General features: G+C 46.9%; 4 protein-coding genes across 4 annotated transcripts; 3 read left to right on the forward strand and 1 right to left on the reverse strand.

The window, feature by feature from the left end:
- Positions 1 to 5,119: 5,119 nt before the first annotated feature.
- Positions 5,120 to 9,704, forward strand: BDCG_01316 (C2H2 finger domain-containing protein). Its single transcript, XM_045416818.1, has 4 exons — positions 5,120 to 6,135; positions 6,412 to 7,559; positions 7,634 to 8,634; positions 8,705 to 9,704. The coding sequence occupies exons 1-4, from the start codon at positions 6,003 to 6,005 to the stop codon at positions 8,847 to 8,849; spliced, it is 2,427 nt and encodes an 808-aa protein (XP_045272461.1). The 5' UTR covers positions 5,120 to 6,002; the 3' UTR covers positions 8,850 to 9,704.
- A 43-nt stretch (positions 9,705 to 9,747) lies between these two features.
- BDCG_01317 (FAD binding domain-containing protein) lies at positions 9,748 to 14,118 on the forward strand. Its single transcript, XM_045416819.1, has one exon. It carries the CDS (start codon positions 11,390 to 11,392, stop codon positions 13,184 to 13,186), a length of 1,797 nt encoding a protein of 598 aa, XP_045272462.1. The 5' UTR covers positions 9,748 to 11,389; the 3' UTR covers positions 13,187 to 14,118.
- Positions 13,615 to 14,332, reverse strand: BDCG_01318 (uncharacterized protein; the record flags this gene model as incomplete). The annotated part of the gene is made up of 2 exons (XM_045416820.1): positions 13,615 to 14,225; positions 14,247 to 14,332. The coding sequence occupies 2 exons, from the start codon at positions 14,330 to 14,332 to the stop codon at positions 13,778 to 13,780; spliced, it is 534 nt and encodes a 177-aa protein (XP_045272463.1). The 3' UTR covers positions 13,615 to 13,777.
- On the forward strand, positions 14,162 to 18,000 carry BDCG_01319 (uncharacterized protein). The gene is made up of 5 exons (XM_045416821.1): positions 14,162 to 16,138; positions 16,277 to 16,313; positions 16,375 to 16,442; positions 16,532 to 16,905; positions 17,019 to 18,000. The coding sequence occupies exons 1-5, from the start codon at positions 15,947 to 15,949 to the stop codon at positions 17,596 to 17,598; spliced, it is 1,251 nt and encodes a 416-aa protein (XP_045272464.1). The 5' UTR covers positions 14,162 to 15,946; the 3' UTR covers positions 17,599 to 18,000.
- Positions 18,001 to 18,005: the final 5 nt, after the last annotated feature.

An 18,005-nucleotide genomic window follows, 5' to 3' on the forward strand; every position in this document is an offset into this window, starting at 1 on the left:
TACCCACCCTAGACAATAGTAATAACAGTCATAACAATATAATAATTCTCAAGCCGGTCGCGACGACGACCCCGCTGGCAACTTCCATACCCAACTCGTCCCGCCTCTCTGTGCGGTGTCGTTTTTTCTCCATTCTAACTTCTCAAGCATCTCTCCGCCTTTTTGGAACAACCCAGAAGCGGCGGTGAAGAAGACCCGGGCAACAGTTGAGTTGGTTGTTTCTGTATGCAACGTTATTCTTTAATAATACTATAAATAATAAGAAATAGTATTTCTTTTATGTTAAAGCCCGCGTCGAAACTCGGTAACTTAACTAGTTTTGCTGATGTGTCGTCGCGCGCCCGCCGGCTGGCCACTGCACTGGCCGCCCCCCGGGTCCCCCCAAGGATTCAAGGAAGGACACCTCAGGGAACAGCTGGCTAGCTAGTGAGTTAGGTGACTTAGTTAAGCTAAAACTGTGGAAACCATCTCTCTTTATTAAGGGAAGCCTAGGATAAGTTTTTAGTGGCATGCAGTCATGAATAAGCCCATTTTTCTGTTCAGGTACGGAGTTGCCACCTGGCAGGCTGGCATGTTGGCCGGGATCTTTGTCTTGCTCCAGTCTGATTTTTAGCTTGGGTTTTTAATGATGTTGATCTTCTTTTCTTTTTCTTTTTCTTTTTCTTTCCTTTTTTTTTTTCTTTTTTCTTTCTGTAAAGTCCGGCAACTTGGCTGGAGGGGCATGCATGGCATGGAGAACTCTTTTCTCAAGAAGCCTTTGACAGAAGTAGTTAGTTACGTACTACTGGATTACTTATTAATAATATGTAATGTTTTTAGAGTACTCCGTAGACAGGCTGGAATAGATCCATTATTACAGCGTATATCCAGAGAATCGAACGGAGAATTTCCACTGTTCCATCATTTTATTGTGGGTGGGGCCGATGTTTCTCTGCCAGTGCCAGGGCCTCAGGGGGGGTTCCTTCTCCTCCCCTGCTGCCTGGTTCGGCAAGCGGGCGGGCGGGCGGGAGGGAAGGAGGGAGAGCCGGATGGAGGGGGATTGGAGAAGAGCCAAAAAAAAAAAAGAAAAAAAAAGAAGATAGTTCAATGTATGTACAGGAACCTGGAAGTTATCTTCTGTTGTGTGCTGCGTTGGTCTTTTTTTCATGTTTTTTTATTGGTGGTTGCCGATATTGCAGATCTCCGTCCCCGCCAGGATAAACTCTTTTTTTTGAAAAAAAAATTGTTTGTTCTTTTGTGGGAATTGTCAGCCAGCTTGTCTCGAATCGCCGCCAAAAATGATTCAGTCGTATATAATCTAGTAGTTAACTAGTAATTAAAAAAAGCAAGAATTAAAGTTGGAGATCTGACTGAGCTGAGTGACATCCCATCTGGTGAGAATAATAACAATAATAAATATGATTTGCAAGAAGGAATTTCATAACTGGCCAGTTGGGAGTCAATGAGCGAGGAATGAAAGAGAGTGAACTGGCCTGACTGGTGGGGTTATGTTATGCATATTTGTTTGTGTGTTTTCATCAAAATGTGCATTACACGAAAGAATAAATTAAAATTAAAATTAAAATTAAAATTAAAAATTAAAAAATTAAAAAATTAAAAAATAACATGCAGAATTCACAGCCAAACCACTGGCTTAAATCTGGAGTCACATTATTCTCATGAGAGTGAGAGAGAGGTGAAAAGGTGAGGCGGTTGGTGCAGGTTGCTGGATACCAATCATTTTCATGAATTGTGAATTTTCACAGCGAACGGCGGGAAGTAGTTTCGCCCCTCCCTTCACGCCAGCGATTCGACTAATAATGAGAGATTATGGAGTACGTATGTACGTATGTACGTATGTATGTATGTATGTATGTATGTACTGTACTACGGAATATGTGGTTTATGATAGAGATAGAGGGATGGATGGATGGATGGATGGATGGATGGATGGAATGGGAGAAGGCGGTCAATGAGATGTAATAAAACAAGGAGTACTCCGTAGAAGAAGATGTAATAATAATGTACGCTGCGTACCCTGTAGTAGTAACAATGTAGATGGATCCCCCTACAGATAGATAGATAGATCTTGTAATATTATGTTTTCCAGTTGCTTGATGGAAGGGAGGAGTGAGTGGTGAGTGTGTGCAATTCAATTGATTCTGCGAGTTTGTCTGATGGTCTTCTCTGACTATCCTCAGCTGACTGAGTATATATATGTATCTGCCACATTGAGTGGCCCCTCATTCAATTCCCGACTCGGCCCGTGGCGAGAAATGTAGGATGAATAATAATGAATAGTATGGCTCACAGTCTCTCTCTGAGGCTGGTGAGCACTTCCTTTCTGGGGATGGGATGGGATGAAGCCAGCCAAGCCGAGACGTTCCATTGTTCATACATAGGTAAAATCCTCCCAACTCTCAAATAATAATATAATTAATACAACCAGCTGTAATACCCGAACCATTCAAAACCAAACCTCTCCCTCTCCTGAGCAGCTTATTACAGGCTAAGTTAACAAGCAGCAATTAAGTTATTATTAACTACATTATCAGAAAGAACATTCTGTGAGATTCTTCTCCCGATAACCCCCCTCCCTCTCAGGCAGTGCCTCCTCACCCTCGCGGGGCTTTACATAACTACTACGCAGTTACAGCGTACTGCCCCCCCCCCGGGTCCCCGGAGGGGTTTTGAGCTTACCTTCCGGTCCCCAGCCGGCTGGTTGCTGGGAGATTTAGTTCGCGCTCCACTTTCCCGCTTCCCCATTTCCTACAGGGTTCACCGTCCGTAGTGTAATGTAGTGTGTAGTGTAGTAGTGTAGTGTAGTGGCGACCTAGGGAATAATGGGAATGTATGTATGTACTCCGTACATGTATCACCGCAACACCGCACGAAAGCAAGGACGCGTCAATCCTCCTGGGAATAAATAAAAACCTGTTACTATTAATTTTTTATTTTCGAAACGGCGCGGACTAGCGCTGGGTTAACTATGGGTTATTCGCGAGGGTGTTATTGGGCTAGCTTGTTGAGTGGGAAATTGCCCCTCTCTGTCTTTTCTGCTAGGGGAGGGGGGTGTGAAAGAAAGGCCCAGAAAAAAAAAAAAAAAAAAAAAAAAAAAAAAAAAAACACAAAGAAAAAAAAAGACCCTGGCAGGAAATAAATACAAACAGGGTACTTTCCTAGATTACAATAGCAATAATAACAGGTGGGAGAGGGGCGGTTTTTGCTTATTATTATTATTTTATTTATTTATTCAAACAAACAGGTTGGGAGAGACAGGAGGCAGCCGGCATTTTAAAATTATTCTCAGAGTGAAAGGGAAGAAAGAAAGAGAGTGCTTTTTGTTTTACTTCTTTCATTTGTGGGTAATCACCGTACATATAAAGCACGCTGTATATAAAAAACCCGGTACTCCGTATTATTGGACAACAGAACAAGGAAAAGGGAGAGAAACCTGGCCAGCCAGAGAATGAATGTTGAAGAATTAAAAAGAATATAAATCCCCCCTTCAAAACGGCCAAAGGGGAAAAAAAAAAAAAAAAAAAAAAAAAAAAAAAAAAAAAAAAAAAAAAAAAAAACATAAACAACATTTGGAACGACCCATGTTGCTATTTAATATTAATATTATTATTACGTTTAGCGGCATTCGGCCGTGAGTGATCAACCAACAAAGCAGACAACGCAACGACACCGACAACGACCGAGGGGTTTGGAGAAAGTCTTGGAGAATGAGTTGAATGAGGTGGGCTTGGAGCTGCCAAGTGCCAACTTAACTACCCCCCTTCCCACTCACTCACTGCCAAAGTGCCCACCAGGGTTCTCTTTAACGGTTTCTTTTTTCTGAGGGGCGAAGAGGGGCAAGGGAGGGCGCGTGGAATGTGTGTTGTTGGCGACAGACGGCGGGGCCCCCGGGATGAGTGACTGGTGAGCTGGTGGGCTGTAGCCAACCACCAACCGCAACATGTATTTGGGTTGCGTACTCCTTGCTCATTCGTTATATGTCATTATTATTTATTTATTTATTTATTTATTACGAGGTGGGTGGTGTGAGTGTGAGGGCTGATTAAGAATTTATCAGAGGGAGGTATTGGCTACCTCCCCTCCTTCTAAGTTATTATTATTATTATTATTATTTTAACTGCCTTGGTGGTTGAGGGGTTCAAGATACGTGTGTGTATTGTGCGGTGGTCGTCGGTGAGTGGAAATAATTAATAAATCGGTAAGGAAGCAAGAATATCATACCAAGGCAGTTTTCCAATGTTACTCGGTACTCCGTACAGTACCAACCCGATCCCAAATGCGGGCCTGTGGCTTTCAAATCGCTGTCCGCTGTGCCCCCAAACGGGGACTGGGGGGGCCTGCCTCAAAGGACGCCTATGCCCTATTCTGGACTGGGCCGTGGCAGAAGGCCCCGGGGAGCCGAAACAGCTGGAGTGCGCAAGCGTTGTGGGGCCAGGGCTAGCGTGGGTATTTAATTCGTGGGAAGTGATGCTTGCGGGCTGTGATGTGATAGTCTTTGAAAGGGATGATCTATTTCCCATAACGGGAGTGCATGTTATCCTATCCATGTATGTATGGGTATGACATTATATTTAAAATACTTTTTAAACAGCCCGCAAAGAATAATACCATACCTACGCCGCGTAATAGTACGGTATGGGGCGGTTTGTCCAGGGATTGTTGTGTGTGTGTTGTGTCGCGCAGGCATTGTAGCCATCGACCTGGCAAAATGGCGGCGGCGCGGGGCCGGCGGCGGGGGTGGTTGGAAGGCGGTCGGGTCGTGGCGGTTGGTGGTCTGGGCAGTGGCAGTAGCACATTCACAACACGCCAATGGCTGCTCCCCCACCCCTTTTTTTTTTTACTTTGGCTGGCTGACTGCGCTGGCAAAAGTGAAAGAAAGAAAGAAAGACTGAAAGAAGGAGGAGACGCGAAGCCCCTCGTTGATAGATAGTACGTGTTACAGTACGGAGTATGGAGGAGTATGGTATGGTGGTGGTTGTTTGCTCCCTCTCCGTTTTTGTTGCCGCATCAAATGCCTTGCAGCCACGACTTCCACGGCTCTCTCGCCCACATTCCCGCGCCTTGGTCCAGTCGTTATTAAATTATTATTATTATTATTATTATTATTATTATTATTATTTTTGGCCCTTCCTCTTCCTCTTCCTCTCCTCTTTTCTCGTCTTCTTCTTTTCTTCTTCTTCTTCTTTCCATTCTCCATTATCCCCCTCCTCCTCCCCTCCTTTCCCCATACTCCATCTATCTGTTCCTGTCTCCATTCAACATATCTTCCCCTCCGATATTTCGCTATATATCACTTCCTCCCTACCACCACCCCTTTGCATCTTATTGCTGGTGTTGCCCATAATTTATATTTACCTTAACCCCCCTCCCTTCCCCCTTCCCCCTCCTCCCCCTAATCAGTCAGCCCCCTTCCCCCCCCCCCCCCATCATCATCATCATCATCCGCGTGTCTTTTGCTGCATTTTACTGCTCTCGATTTCAACATCTGAGAAACTAAACCCATAAAAAAAAGGAAATCGAGAAAAACTCCTCACTCTTATTCTGACTTTGCTTTCTTCTGGTTCTCCCTCCGCTTCTCTCATCATCGGGGACAAAATCAGCCCGTGGCTGGACCCGTCGGTTATTTGATTATTCTTTATTTTATTTTATTTTACTTTTATATTTATTTATTCATTATCTATCCTTAAAGCCCAACAAAGCAAACCCATCATCATACTTATTCCACTCGCTATCCTATCGAATTCGAATATATATATTTTTTCTCCCGCAGTGCAGACCCCAAGGAATGATTGGTTTCCGACAATCTCTACCATCCCCCCCTCTATTACCATCCCGCCCGCTCCAGACACGGTGTGAAAGCGCAGAACGACCGGTAGACCTCCCGTCCCTCTCGTCCTGCCTTTAATATCCATATATCCATCCTCCCGCCTCCGCCTCCTCTGCCGCCGTCGTCCTGCCCTTTTCATATACGCTCTGTTGAGAAGAGAAAAAGAATCAGAGCCATGGCCCCCACCGCCTCGAGTAGTAACCCGCCAGCGAAGAAAGCTACGGCTGCTCCAGAGAAGAAATATAAGTGCCAGTTCTGCAATCGTGCTTTCAGCAGAAGTGAACATCGCAGTCGCCATGAACGATCACGTACGTTGGGTTTTTTTTTTTTTTTTAAAATATTCTTGTTCTGTCTGGCATATCTGAGGCAGCTTGCGCTCCCTTTTTTTTGTGTGTTTTTTTCCCCTTTCGGGAACAACGGTGTCGGGGTTCCTTCCACCGCAACTGAACCTATTCTTTGTTCTTCTTAAGGACACACTCTCAATCCTTATCATGCTTCAATATCCTATATCTTTACCCGGACCCTCGCCTGCCTAGTGCAGCTTAATATATCGGAAATAAACTGACAATATATCACCCACGCAGATACCAAAGAACGACCTTTCAAATGCTTAAAATGTCGGAGCACCTTTGTTCGAAGGGATCTGCTCCTTCGACATGACCGAACAGTCCATGCTAAGGATGGGGGTATTCCGCTTGTAACGGAGGGCCGTCGACGTGGTGGACAAAAAGCGTCAACAACATCAAATGCTCCATCGAAGCCGTCCATCACAATAGACCCTGCCGCTCTGGGACAGATTGAGGCAAGCAGCGACGGTATGGTTGACATTGAAACTGCTGCGATGTTAATGACAGACTTCCAACACAAGGCCGCTGCGGCAGCCACCAACCAAAACCATGGTGACGATAGTCGCGATACCTTTTCCCCCGATCGTGCCGTCATTCTCGAGCCTTCCGTTGCATATCTGTCCGGTAACGCGACCTTGCCCCAGATGCCCTGGGATGCTTTCATGTCGACGCCAGATATCAAGTCGCATTCGATATCGTCAAGCCTCACATCCCAAGACTCCAATCGCAACCATCACCACAGATCCTCTCTCGACAGACATGCCATGGGTACCGACGGCCTGACACCTGCATTACATTCGCTGGTCAACTCTCTCCCGGTTTCGGGCAACTCGACGCCCAATGCTCTTTCACCGTTCCCTTCGATGACTGGCCCCTTGTCCCCGGTAAACTATCGTCGATCGCCTGGTCCAAGCCAACCCTTAAAGCAACCCAGATCTCCCCAAATTGCAAACGACGCTGAGCGAGATGCGATTATTGAACATGTCAAGAGTAATGACGCCGTTGGTTCTCTCCCTGATACCTTCCAACTACCGTCAACAGCTGCTCTAAATCGGTATTTGACTACGTATTTCAATCTCTATCATCATCATCTACCGTTCCTGCATCAGGAGTCCTTCTCTCCATCCAAGGTTTCGCCGCCATTGCTTCTTGCTGTGCTGTCCATTGGCGCCCTATACACTTTTGAACGCGAGCATGCCTTCATGCTTCATATTGGATCAAAGGTTCTTGTTAATCAGTTCCTGCAACATAAAGAGAATTTCGATTCGAGAAAATGTCCCCTCTGGGCAATGCAAAGCACTCTGTTGAATATGATCTTCGAGAGCTGGAGTGGTGATCCGAAAGGTCTAGAATGGACCTGTTCGATCAAGAGTCTGCTTGCTAATGTAAAGCTACTTTCTTTCTTCCCCCCTCCCTACTAATCTTCGTTGTTTGTTTTTGCTAATCGTTCTTTATCTAGATGGTTGCGGGTAATCGTTACCAGTTGAAACTTCGTATAGATGCTCGAGAAGGCGCACGACCAACCCGCGAGCAATGGATCGAGGATGAAGGTTGCCGACGAACTTACTACGCTGTGTATATCTTCTTCGGAATGCTGACACTTACGTTCAATCATACACCAGCTATTAGCTTCGATGAGATTGAATCCTTGGAGCTTCCCTCTTCAGAGTCAATGTGGAACCTCGAGATATCGAATGAAGATGCGTGGCGCCGAAGCCTGAACTCAGCCTCGCCTCCTGTCACAGTCCGAGAAGCCCATGATAGCCTTTTCCGTGGCGAATCCTTAAGATACAGCGCATTTGCTACTCGCGTAATGATCAATGCTCTTTTCCTCCAAGTCTGGTCCCACAAACGCAGCTTCCAGGCTCTTCAAGATGTTGTAACCGAATTTAGGCTACGACTTGCGATCGAAACTTGGGAGAGCTCGCTTGAGCTGTGTGAACCTGAAACGATCGCTCCTCCACTCAGTACCCCGCAAAACAGCCACCCGCTAATCTTCAATTCAATGGCTGTTTATCGGAATACTCGTGCTCGACTTGAAGTTGATTTGAAGTCGATACAAGAGGCCCTTCGATACCATTCGTCCTACGAAGTTGCCGCTGCCATGACTGTCGCCCGTGAGAAAGTCAAACGATCCCAAGAGATGAACAAGGTCATCCAACAATGCTTTGAATGCATTGAAATAGCTGCCATTCAAGGCATCAATTGGGTTGCGAAAACTTCCGCAACTAATTGGAGTGTGGAACACCCTCTCTGTGGTTTGGATATGATGGTGATTCTAAGCCTTTGGCTCTACCGTCTGGAACATGACGACGAACAGGCCACTGAAGCTGAGATGGCTATCTACAACAAAGTGCGGAATCTCTTCGATGATGATGCTGTTGATGCCTGCGGGTCGAATCTCAGCTCTACGGTCGCCCGTGTGTGGGGCAACATACTGGACGGCGTAGTCGTTTGGGGGTAAGTTCGGGTTTTTAATTTTTATCCCTTGGTTTTTAACGTGGCAGTTGCTAATTACTTGCTTCAACAGGATCACCAAGCTCATGGGCGAGTCCTTCAAGCTTCACTCGCAGGCTTTGGTGGGATATGAGGATTCAATGGTGACCAGCAGTTCGGAACACACACTGGACCCCATGCCCACACAAGGCCTTGCAAGTGTTGGAACAGCATATTAATCGACGCCGACCGAACTGACTCTTCGGACTTCTTTACCCTCGTTTTGCTCATTTTAACTCTCGGTTTTATTCGTGCATATATCCAACCGCATACCGCTGTTTTAATTACCTTTTTGGACTTCCTTTCCTTATACTTCCGGTGGGCACTGCGGTGTTCACCGGATTCTCGGACTCTATACTTGCACGAATTATTTATTATTTTTTTATTTTTTTATTTTTTATTTTTATTTTTATTTTTTTTTGGCACGGGTTTTTAGATTCAGAAGTGGCATAGCAACCGCTCGCGAATCTACAAATTTTTCGACCACTTTTTTTCTTTGTTCTCGCTTTCTTTAAATCGCATTGTTCGTTATGTTTTGTGAAACCATTGGGAGACATTTTATATACGGGAACTGTGGAAAAGGTTTCGGGGACAGGTAAGGGTAAGGCAAACGGAGGTTGGTAAGGTGTTTTTCGCATCGGAAACTAGACGTCTTATTTGTATTTGGGTGATCAGATTTCCAAAGCATCTCACTGCATTCTCCACGGATTTGCCCGTTCCTTACCCCCCGTTATTGGGACTTTTTTACTTCATTTTTTTTATTTTCTGGTTTTGTTGCGTGTTTCTGCGTCTTTTTTGTTTTTGAGTCTTCTTCCATACTGATCCCTTTATCTATTTAGTTTTTAAAGAGAGCACCCAGGAGTCCGGTCTGGTTGGTTTTACTTTGTTGATGGGCTGTTGGCATAGACAGCATGTTTACACCGGCTGGTCCTGCGTGTTTCTATCTCTCCCCCCTTTTTGCTCATCCCTCTCCGAGAACCCTTTAATTTTTAGTGTTTTTTTTATCCCCCTTTCTTCTCTTCTTATATATACGCCTTTTTTTTTTTTTTTTTTTTTTTTTTTTTTTTTTTTTTTTTTTTTTTTTTTTTTTGCCTTGATACCTCCATTGATCATCATCTTCGGCAATTTTTTGCATTAATCTGGTATTGCTAGCCTTTTTGTTTCGTGGTCGTGCAGTGTTTTGTTGCTTCATTCAGCTGATAACACTGCTTTTTTGTCTTCTTGTCAATCGTTGCTCAGAGTCATTCATTGCCCCATTTCCCCCTACTCCTCCCTCCCCTCTCTTACTTGCTTCGATCTTATCCCAACTATTCGTCCATATTGGTTATGGAGAAACCCACACTCGTTTGTTAAATTTTTGCTTTTTTCCATTTCCTCGATCTTTTTTATGTTTCGTCCGAGTCACGTTCTATTTTAGAGTCAAAGCGGTCAGCCCGAATCTCCTCCCCATCTACCTACCATCTACCATACCTACCTACCTACCTACTTACCTTACCTATTATTACCCATCTATCCCACCTTGCTTTTTTCGCGTGCGGTTATGTTTTTTGTGTTAAGTCTTTTTTTTCCCTATATCTCCCAAGTCCTTCTCCTCTCCCAAATCCAAATTGCCATCCGTGTGTGCATAATAGTTTCGGTCGCCTTTGTTTTGTGATGTTTTGAGCACTACTACTACTAATCCAGGGCACGTAGCTATTTTTTTTCTGTTTTTTTTTTTTTGTATTTCTTTTGTCATTGATGCGAGCTTATGTTTTGTTTGTTTGTTGCGTTTTGACTTTTTTTGATTTTTATCGAGCGAGTATTTTGGTTTTTGTTATATGATCTTTAGTTACCTGCGTGGGGGGGCCTCTACTATATTATATATAGAAGCTCCTTTTTCCTTTACTGTTTATTTTCTCTTTTTTTTTACTGATTACGTTTTTGATTATTATTATTATTGGTTTTTTGCTAAGTAGGATGCCATGTACTATATAACTAGTCTATTTTGAGTTCAATGCATTTTATTGATATTGCTTATGCTATGGAATATGGTGAACATCAGCAATCCTCCTCTACTCCGTATTGATGAGACCATGTAATGATTATAATGGCAGCGAATCTTGAAGGCTGCTGCTGGTGGCCTCTTGCTCGCTTGGCTGGTTTGGCTGCTTTAACTTAATGCACGAAAACTCTGGTTTGATTTGCTTGCTTTGCTTTGTTTTGCTTGTTCCACCTTTAACTGGGCATCTGGGTAAGTGTTTGCGTAATAATACCTAGGTTAGCTTTCTTGCGGGGGTGTATGCCGTCATTTCTGTCCCTTTTCTCCATGTTATGTTACCAGTTATCGCCCTGGCCGCGGGAATGGCTGGCATTGAACAGAACAGCACTACATAATAATCGGAGCTGATTTCAGCTGTACATTAACTAGTTCTTTACTTCGGTTGCAAGTGAGCTGGGAGGGACTGCCGCCTGCGTCTGGGGCTGAGTTGTTTGTGTCTTAATCGTGCCTCCAAGGTATCCTCTAGCAGGGGAAGCTTGACGACACCCTGACGAACGACGAACGTTCCGCCGCATATCCATGGGATATTACCAATGGGGGTCCTGAAGGTATTTAAAATAAATAGAAAGTAGACGGCAAAAAAAAAAAAAAAATAAAAATAAAAGAAAAGAAAAGAAAAGAGAAAAGAGAAAAGAGAAAATATTCTATATAAAAACGTATACAACGACAATAACAAAGAAAATGGACGAGCACAACGCCGCCGTCGCCGCCATCTCCGCCCAAGTCCGCCGCTTCCACTCCACCCGCACCCCCTTCCGCATCTACCACGGCTCCACAAACACCACCCGCCCCACCTCCTTCCAGCGCGACCGGCTCGTCGACACCAGCTCACTCAACCGCGTGCTGCGCATCGACCGGCTCGCCCGCACCGCGCTCGTCGAGCCGAACGTGCCCATGGATGCGCTCGTGGCGGCGACGCTGGAGGCGGGGCTGGTGCCGCCGGTCGTCATGGAGTTTCCGGGCATTACGGTCGGTGGCGGGTTTGCGGGGATGGGCGGGGAGAGCAGCTCGTTTCGGTATGGGATGTTTCATGAGACGGTGCGGTGGGTGGAGGTTGTCAAGGGGGATGGGGCCGTTGTTGTTGCCTCCTCTTCATCATCATCATCATCATCATCAGCAGCAGCAGCAGCAGCAGCTGGTGTGGGAAGTGGAAGTGGGAAGCAGCTCGCAGGGGACGCGGACGCGGAGGATCTCTTCCACGGCGCCGCGGGCACGATGGGCACGCTGGGCATCACCACCCTGCTCGAGCTGCAGCTCATCGACGCGCGCGCCTTCGTCGAGGTTTCATACTGGCCTGTGTCCAGCGTGCACGACGCCGTCGAGACCGTGCGGGCCCAGGCCGCCCGCCCGCCCGGCGAGGTGGACTACGTCGACGCCATCCTCTTCAGCGCCGATAGGGGCGTGGTGGTCGCGGGCCGGCTGACGGATGCCATCACCGCGCCCGACGGGCGCATCCAGCGCTTCACGCGCGCGCACGACCCGTGGTTCTATCTCCATGCGGAGGAAGTAGTGGCGAAATCACCACCGCCGCAGCCGCAGCCGCCGTCGACGACGACGACGACGGCAGCGGGCCCCATCATCATCGAAACAGTCCCGCTGACAGACTACCTCTTCCGCTACGACCGTGGCGCCTTCTGGACCGGGTTCTACGCGTTCAAATACTTCCGCGTGCCCTTCACGGCGTCCATGCGCTGGCTCCTCGACGGCTTCATGCATACCAGAGTCATGTACCACGCCCTGCACCGCAGCGGCTTTGCGCAGAGGTATATCATCCAGGACCTGGCGCTGCCGCATGGTGCGGCCGCGGAGGAGTTTGTGGAGTTTGTCCGCCGGGAGGAAGGGGTGGGGGATCGGGTTGGGGAGTGTTTCCCGCTCTGGCTGTGTCCGCTGCGGCTACAGAGGAGGGAGCGGGGGCGGGGGCAGGGAACGGATTTTGGCTCAATGCATCCGAAGTGGGTACTACATTCGGCGTCGGAATCTTCGTCGTCGTCGGCGGCGGCGGCGCCACAGTCCGACGAAATGCAAATAAACGTCGGCCTTTGGTGTCCTGGCCCGTCCACGACGGCCGCCTTCGTCAAGGTTAATCGCGCAATCGAACAGAAGGTGCGCGCGCTGCGCGGGACAAAGTGGCTCTACGCGCACACGTATTACACGGAGGAGGAGTTTTGGGATATCTACGATCGGCAGTGGTATGAGGGCCTGCGCGAGAAGTATGGAGCCACTTATTTGCCGGACGTTTATGAGAAGGTTAGGGTTAAGAAGCAGGGGCAGGCGGCAGGGCAGGGGGAAGGGGGCCTGCTGGGGCGTCTAACGGGGTGGGTGTGGACCATTTGGCCGCTTGCCGGGGTTTATGGAGTAATGAGTACGATGGTTGGGGGGCGGGGGTATTTGGTGGAGGGGGAGCGGAGGGGAGGGAAGATTGCTGTTGGGATAGTCGTGTTGGGTTTGCTTTGGGTGCTTGCGAGTTACTGGAAGTGAAATAGAGCAGGACGGGAGGATCTCGCTGGGAAAGGGAGAGCTTTGTCGTTACACACTGTGATATTTATTCTTTTTCTGCGAACGCGTCAAGGTTGAGCCGCAAGATAGATATGCTGGAGAAGTCATTTCCTAAAGAAGAGCAGGTCTTGGATATTTTGGATGTTTAGAAGTCCAATTACGCCGTTCTGGCTGGAAGCCCTACGGACTTGCTTAGTGTTACCATTGGGTGGTCCCCATATCTGGAACCTGAAGGACTGCGGTCAGCAAATGGTTGGTTTCGAGTGTACATCTTTTGTTCCTGATTGAGATGTGGTCTATTCTGCGATATCATATCGATCCTCTTAAGCGGCTTGTTCGAGAAAATCTCAATGATCACAACGGCCCAGCATGATGAAGACAAAGACGCCCAGAAAAGGGGCTCACGGTGCGCCGTGTGGTATACGTAGCTCATGTGCCATGTATGTATGCACTGTACATCAATGCTCTCTGATTTTCAGCTTTGGTTAACTTGTGTATATACATATAACGCATAATATCCAGACATGGTCGAAATATACTTTGTTCTATTCATAAATTGCTGGGTCAAAATTGTTAAGTCAGTGGGAGGGTGATGTTATACAGGGGGGTCCTGTTTTGAGCTGTGCCTTTCAAATGATGTGTGGAAATTGGCTGGAGGCCTGGTAGAACTGTGTGGCCATGATTCTTATTCCCCATGATGGGGATCGAGATATGGATAACTCGCATCGGGTGCTCGGTGTAGTGGTTCTTTCGTTTTGATATTGAAGAGGTACCCAGGGTAGTCTGGCAGATATATGTAATGTAATGTTGATCGCATCGAAGAACATCTTGGTGGAGTGGAGTCCCGCTGCCACAAATAAGCTTAATTTCTGTGCTTAACCTTAGCTGGACAAGACCCACTTGGCCAACTCCACCGGATTCTCTTTTAGGCCACTTCGACGGAACGTCTATCATTTCCAAATTGTTACGAGCTGCCTTGACCTCTCCATGGAGCCTTGCTACCAACAAACCAATGAAATCTCTATATTTCCAAAAAGCTCACCTCTTTGTTCTGTCAACAAAGCAGATGATTGATTTGCCTGCGTCCCCTTGCCAATCCGCATCTTTCATCCTGTTCTGCTCGTGCATGTCTGCCTGTTGCCTTTCTTTGTGCAGCACATTCTATCCAGGCAGAATTAAATGCCTCCCAAGTAACAGGCAATCAGGCAGGCAGACTCGTTTCTTAGTCAGATAGTTGCCGTCCCATACTCAGTAGCATTTACTTCTTGCCCATTTTTCTGAGCGGGACATCAGGAAGCGGACGCCGGATATGTCCCCACATTTGATATATTCCCAAGCCATCCCCCATACGTGCATATTCATACGTGCATGTTCATAGCACTTATTTATTTTTATATCATCCAGGAAGCAGCAACTAGATTCTGCGGGCGCTGTGGGGTTTCCTAAGAAACGGGCGCCCAGGATTCCAGAAAGAATGCGCAATGACCAGACTGGCTTTCCGGCGGCGTTCTACTGAAATGGTCGATCCATTCACGGTGACACCCTTTTCCGTCCAGCGTCCATGGCACCGCTGTATAGACTGACATAATTCTTGCCTGTCTCGTTGACAGAAGAGTGGGCAGGCGGAACAGTGGCTAAAGCTTGGTTTTTATTCTTTCTTTTCTTTTTGTTTCGACATGTTCGTTCAATCATGGGTCTCCCTGTTCTTTCTCCGGGATCCGGACTGCTGTCAATCTGTCAATCTGTCAACTGCCAGTGAACGGGTGATTTTCTGGTTCGCCCAAGCTGTTGGAGAGGAGGCGATCGTTCGCAGCCTACGGATTACATGGTGAATTATGGAAGTGACTGGTCCTTGTTTTGGACGATGGGCTGTGTGGTTGCTCTATTCTCTCCCCCTCCCTCCCTTTCTTTTCTTTTCTTTTTTCATTTTTATTTTTTTCGGTTCATTCATGATTAAAGGGGAAAAAAGAGGGAGGGACATGGTTATGGCTGGTGTGCGATTATATATATATGTATATATATATCGGATTTTGGATCTCCTGCGGACGTTGCAGGTCGTTTGCGTCGTTGAAGACGATGTCAGTATTATTATCCCTTTTCTGAGACCTTTTCTGCACGGTCTTTTCATTCTGCACATTCACACATAATGATGTACATTACATGCCCTTGCTCCACGGTATGGCGTCTAATGGTGCATCTGACACCCGGAGCCTAGCATTGCTGCTAGGAATGGTGAAGCCTCTTCAGCAGCCTTCTATATAAGGTCGCTTTGATCTCCTTCGCTCGTCGAGTTCGGCGGCATCCGCGGCTAATTCAAGCTCTATTTGTGTGTTTTTCTATCTTCTCTGTCAGTTCTTGCATCTTCACTGTCGTGGTTTCCACCCAGCCATAGCAAGCATTGAGCGTTGTGTTTTGACGGTTACGTTACTCCAGTGTTGCTTAAGCAGCCATCCATTCCGCCCTCCTCACTTAACCCTTCTGGCCGTAGCAACTATCTCCCTATTATATATACCTCTTATTGTTTGATGTGAGGTAATTGGCATCGCAACTGTGAGCAACTTGAGAAGACCCGTATTGTTCGTGCAGGATTTTTACACGTTCTGCTTTCCCTCTTGTCCGCTCATCATCCGCAGTTTGTCAAAGCCATTGGTCGCTCGTGGTACAAACCTCCCCCTATCCCCGACCTCTCGCCGCTCACCATTTATATAAGGAGCATCCATTCCAGACTCCAGCTACGTCGGAATGGCTCCCCTAAGTGAGCTTCATGAGCTCACTCGGCGGGATCAGACATTCCACGCCGGGATGACCAATGTTGTCGTTCCGCTTCTCCTGCTGCCCAGTATCGCTATCCTCCTGGTCGTCAATCGTATCTACTTCCGCCTAAAGTTGGCTAGAGTTTTGGTATGGGACGATTATTGTATTATTGCTGCTATAGTAAGTACAGGGCTCTTTTTTCGTCTGTGCTACCGATCCTCTATTCCAAACTGGCGTTCTCTACTATACTGCTGTCGTTGCGTTGCCTACCACAGAGAAATCTCAACCATTCGAATGCTGATTGATTTTAATGGATAGATTTGTTGCATTGCAATGAATACTTTCCCGCTTGTTGGTAGGCGTCAATTATGCGCGGATGGCCTTCATAAGATCAATGGACACTAACCTGATGCTAGGTATTGCTTACGGCTACGGGAAACCGTGGGATGAGCTGACAACATATGAGCAGATGGTATCTATGAAGGTGAGCTTTTAATTTCACAAGTTCGGATCCAAATGAAGGGTTTGAAAATGAAATGGAATAAGAGTAGAGTTAACAAATAGACTATCTAGTTGTTTTGGGCCGTGCAACTCGGCTACAAATTCACCTTGAATTTCAGTAAAATGTCGATTCTCCTCCTATACCGGCGCCTCTTCGCCACGCGCAAATTTCAAATTTCAGTCAACATCGTCTTCACATTTGTCGTTCTCTACTTCATCGCCTCTGTCGTGGCAAACCTTCTCGAATGCAGACCCGTCGAGAAAAACTTCGACATGGCAATCCCAGGCAAATGCATAAACATTACAGCTCATTGGTTTGCAAATGCAATTTCAACATCAAGCAGCGATATTGTCACTCTTCTTCTTCCTATGCCGGTAATTCATAGATTACGTCTTCCTCCCCGACAGAAATATGCCTTAATGGGCATTTTTGCTCTGGGAATATTGTGAGCATAAACTCCTTTTTACTATTTCCCCTTTTGGTTCATCCAGGGAAAACCGAGATAAAAGAAAGACATATCATTATTAGTATTTCTAACCGCCACTTCCCACAAAACAGCGTCTGCATAATATCAATAATACGCATGACAACCATTATCGGCGGCTCAAAAGCCCATGACCGGAGTACAGACACAGTTAGCGCTTTGCTGTGGGCGCTGGTCGAGGCCAACACCTCTATAATTTGCGCATGCCTGCCCATGCTCCGCACGCCACTTTCCATGCTATTCCCAAACCTTTTCCCCCCATTCCACTACGGAGGCGAGACACTTTCCCGCCAAAGCTCGATAACCGCCGCGGAAGCCGCTGACACTGTGGAACACCCCGGACAAACGCAACATAATCAGGAGCTCAAGTCGCCGGATACCTCGTCGAAAACTACCACGATACAGGTCTCGATCAGCCCGAGGAAAGACGAGGATGGTCTGTGTTCGCCTGGGGAAAGGGAGAGCGAAAAGGACGGGGTCCAGATATCGTCCGGGCAGAGGCAGAGAGGTGATGATGATAGGTCCTTTTCTATCAGCTCTCCTAGACCCCTCACAACTGCGATACCCCTTTCCTCCTCGCCAGTCACGCCCCTGCCATCCCCTCCACCATCAGGGACCAACACAGGCGCCAACACGTGGCGTAAGGAGCAATGAGTTGTTCACTCTCAAGCCAATTTGTTAGAAATGGCAATTTCTCGATATACATAGTGCTGTCGAGAATACGTATACGTCTAGAATCATGGACGGCCTATTGCGATGCCTATGGTCCAGGATTTCCTTCCTTGCGTCTGCACCCGCGCCCGCGCCCAAACATCAGGCTAATATAACTATGTGCCGCATGATGTGAAATGCCATTCATGCCTCTCTTCTGTTCTTTGAAATGACATGGTACGATCTACTTTCTACTTTCTGATTGACGCCTCTCTATATACTCTCCGGTGTATGCCAAAGGTTTTCACTCATGTTTGCGTTTTTCTCACTCTTTCTAGCGTCCTACTCTCCTTAAATTATATTCCCTTTTATACGATTGTCCTTTTTTTTTTTTTTTTTTTTTTTTTTTT

The sequence above is a fragment of the Blastomyces dermatitidis genome (genome assembly GCF_000003525.1).
Source record: "Blastomyces dermatitidis ER-3 genomic scaffold supercont1.1, whole genome shotgun sequence".
NCBI classification, from domain to species: Eukaryota; Fungi; Ascomycota; class Eurotiomycetes; order Onygenales; family Ajellomycetaceae; genus Blastomyces; species Blastomyces dermatitidis.

What these genes read in the sequence shown, in the direction of transcription:
- BDCG_01317 (XM_045416819.1), top strand. Translation starts at nt 11,390, where the DNA reads ATGGACGAGCACAACGCCGCCGTCGCCGCCATCTCCGCCCAAGTCCGC.
- BDCG_01319 (XM_045416821.1), top strand. Translation starts at nt 15,947, where the DNA reads ATGGCTCCCCTAAGTGAGCTTCATGAGCTCACTCGGCGGGATCAGACA. An exon ending in AGCAGATGGTATCTATGAAG is followed by an intron (nt 16,443 to 16,531) that starts GTGAGCTTTTAA and finishes TAGACTATCTAG; the next exon opens with TTGTTTTGGGCCGTGCAACT. An exon ending in ATTTTTGCTCTGGGAATATT is followed by an intron (nt 16,906 to 17,018) that starts GTGAGCATAAAC and finishes CCCACAAAACAG; the next exon opens with CGTCTGCATAATATCAATAA.
- BDCG_01316 (XM_045416818.1), top strand. Translation starts at nt 6,003, where the DNA reads ATGGCCCCCACCGCCTCGAGTAGTAACCCGCCAGCGAAGAAAGCTACG. An exon ending in CAGTCGCCATGAACGATCAC is followed by an intron (nt 6,136 to 6,411) that starts GTACGTTGGGTT and finishes TCACCCACGCAG; the next exon opens with ATACCAAAGAACGACCTTTC. An exon ending in TCAAGAGTCTGCTTGCTAAT is followed by an intron (nt 7,560 to 7,633) that starts GTAAAGCTACTT and finishes TTCTTTATCTAG; the next exon opens with ATGGTTGCGGGTAATCGTTA.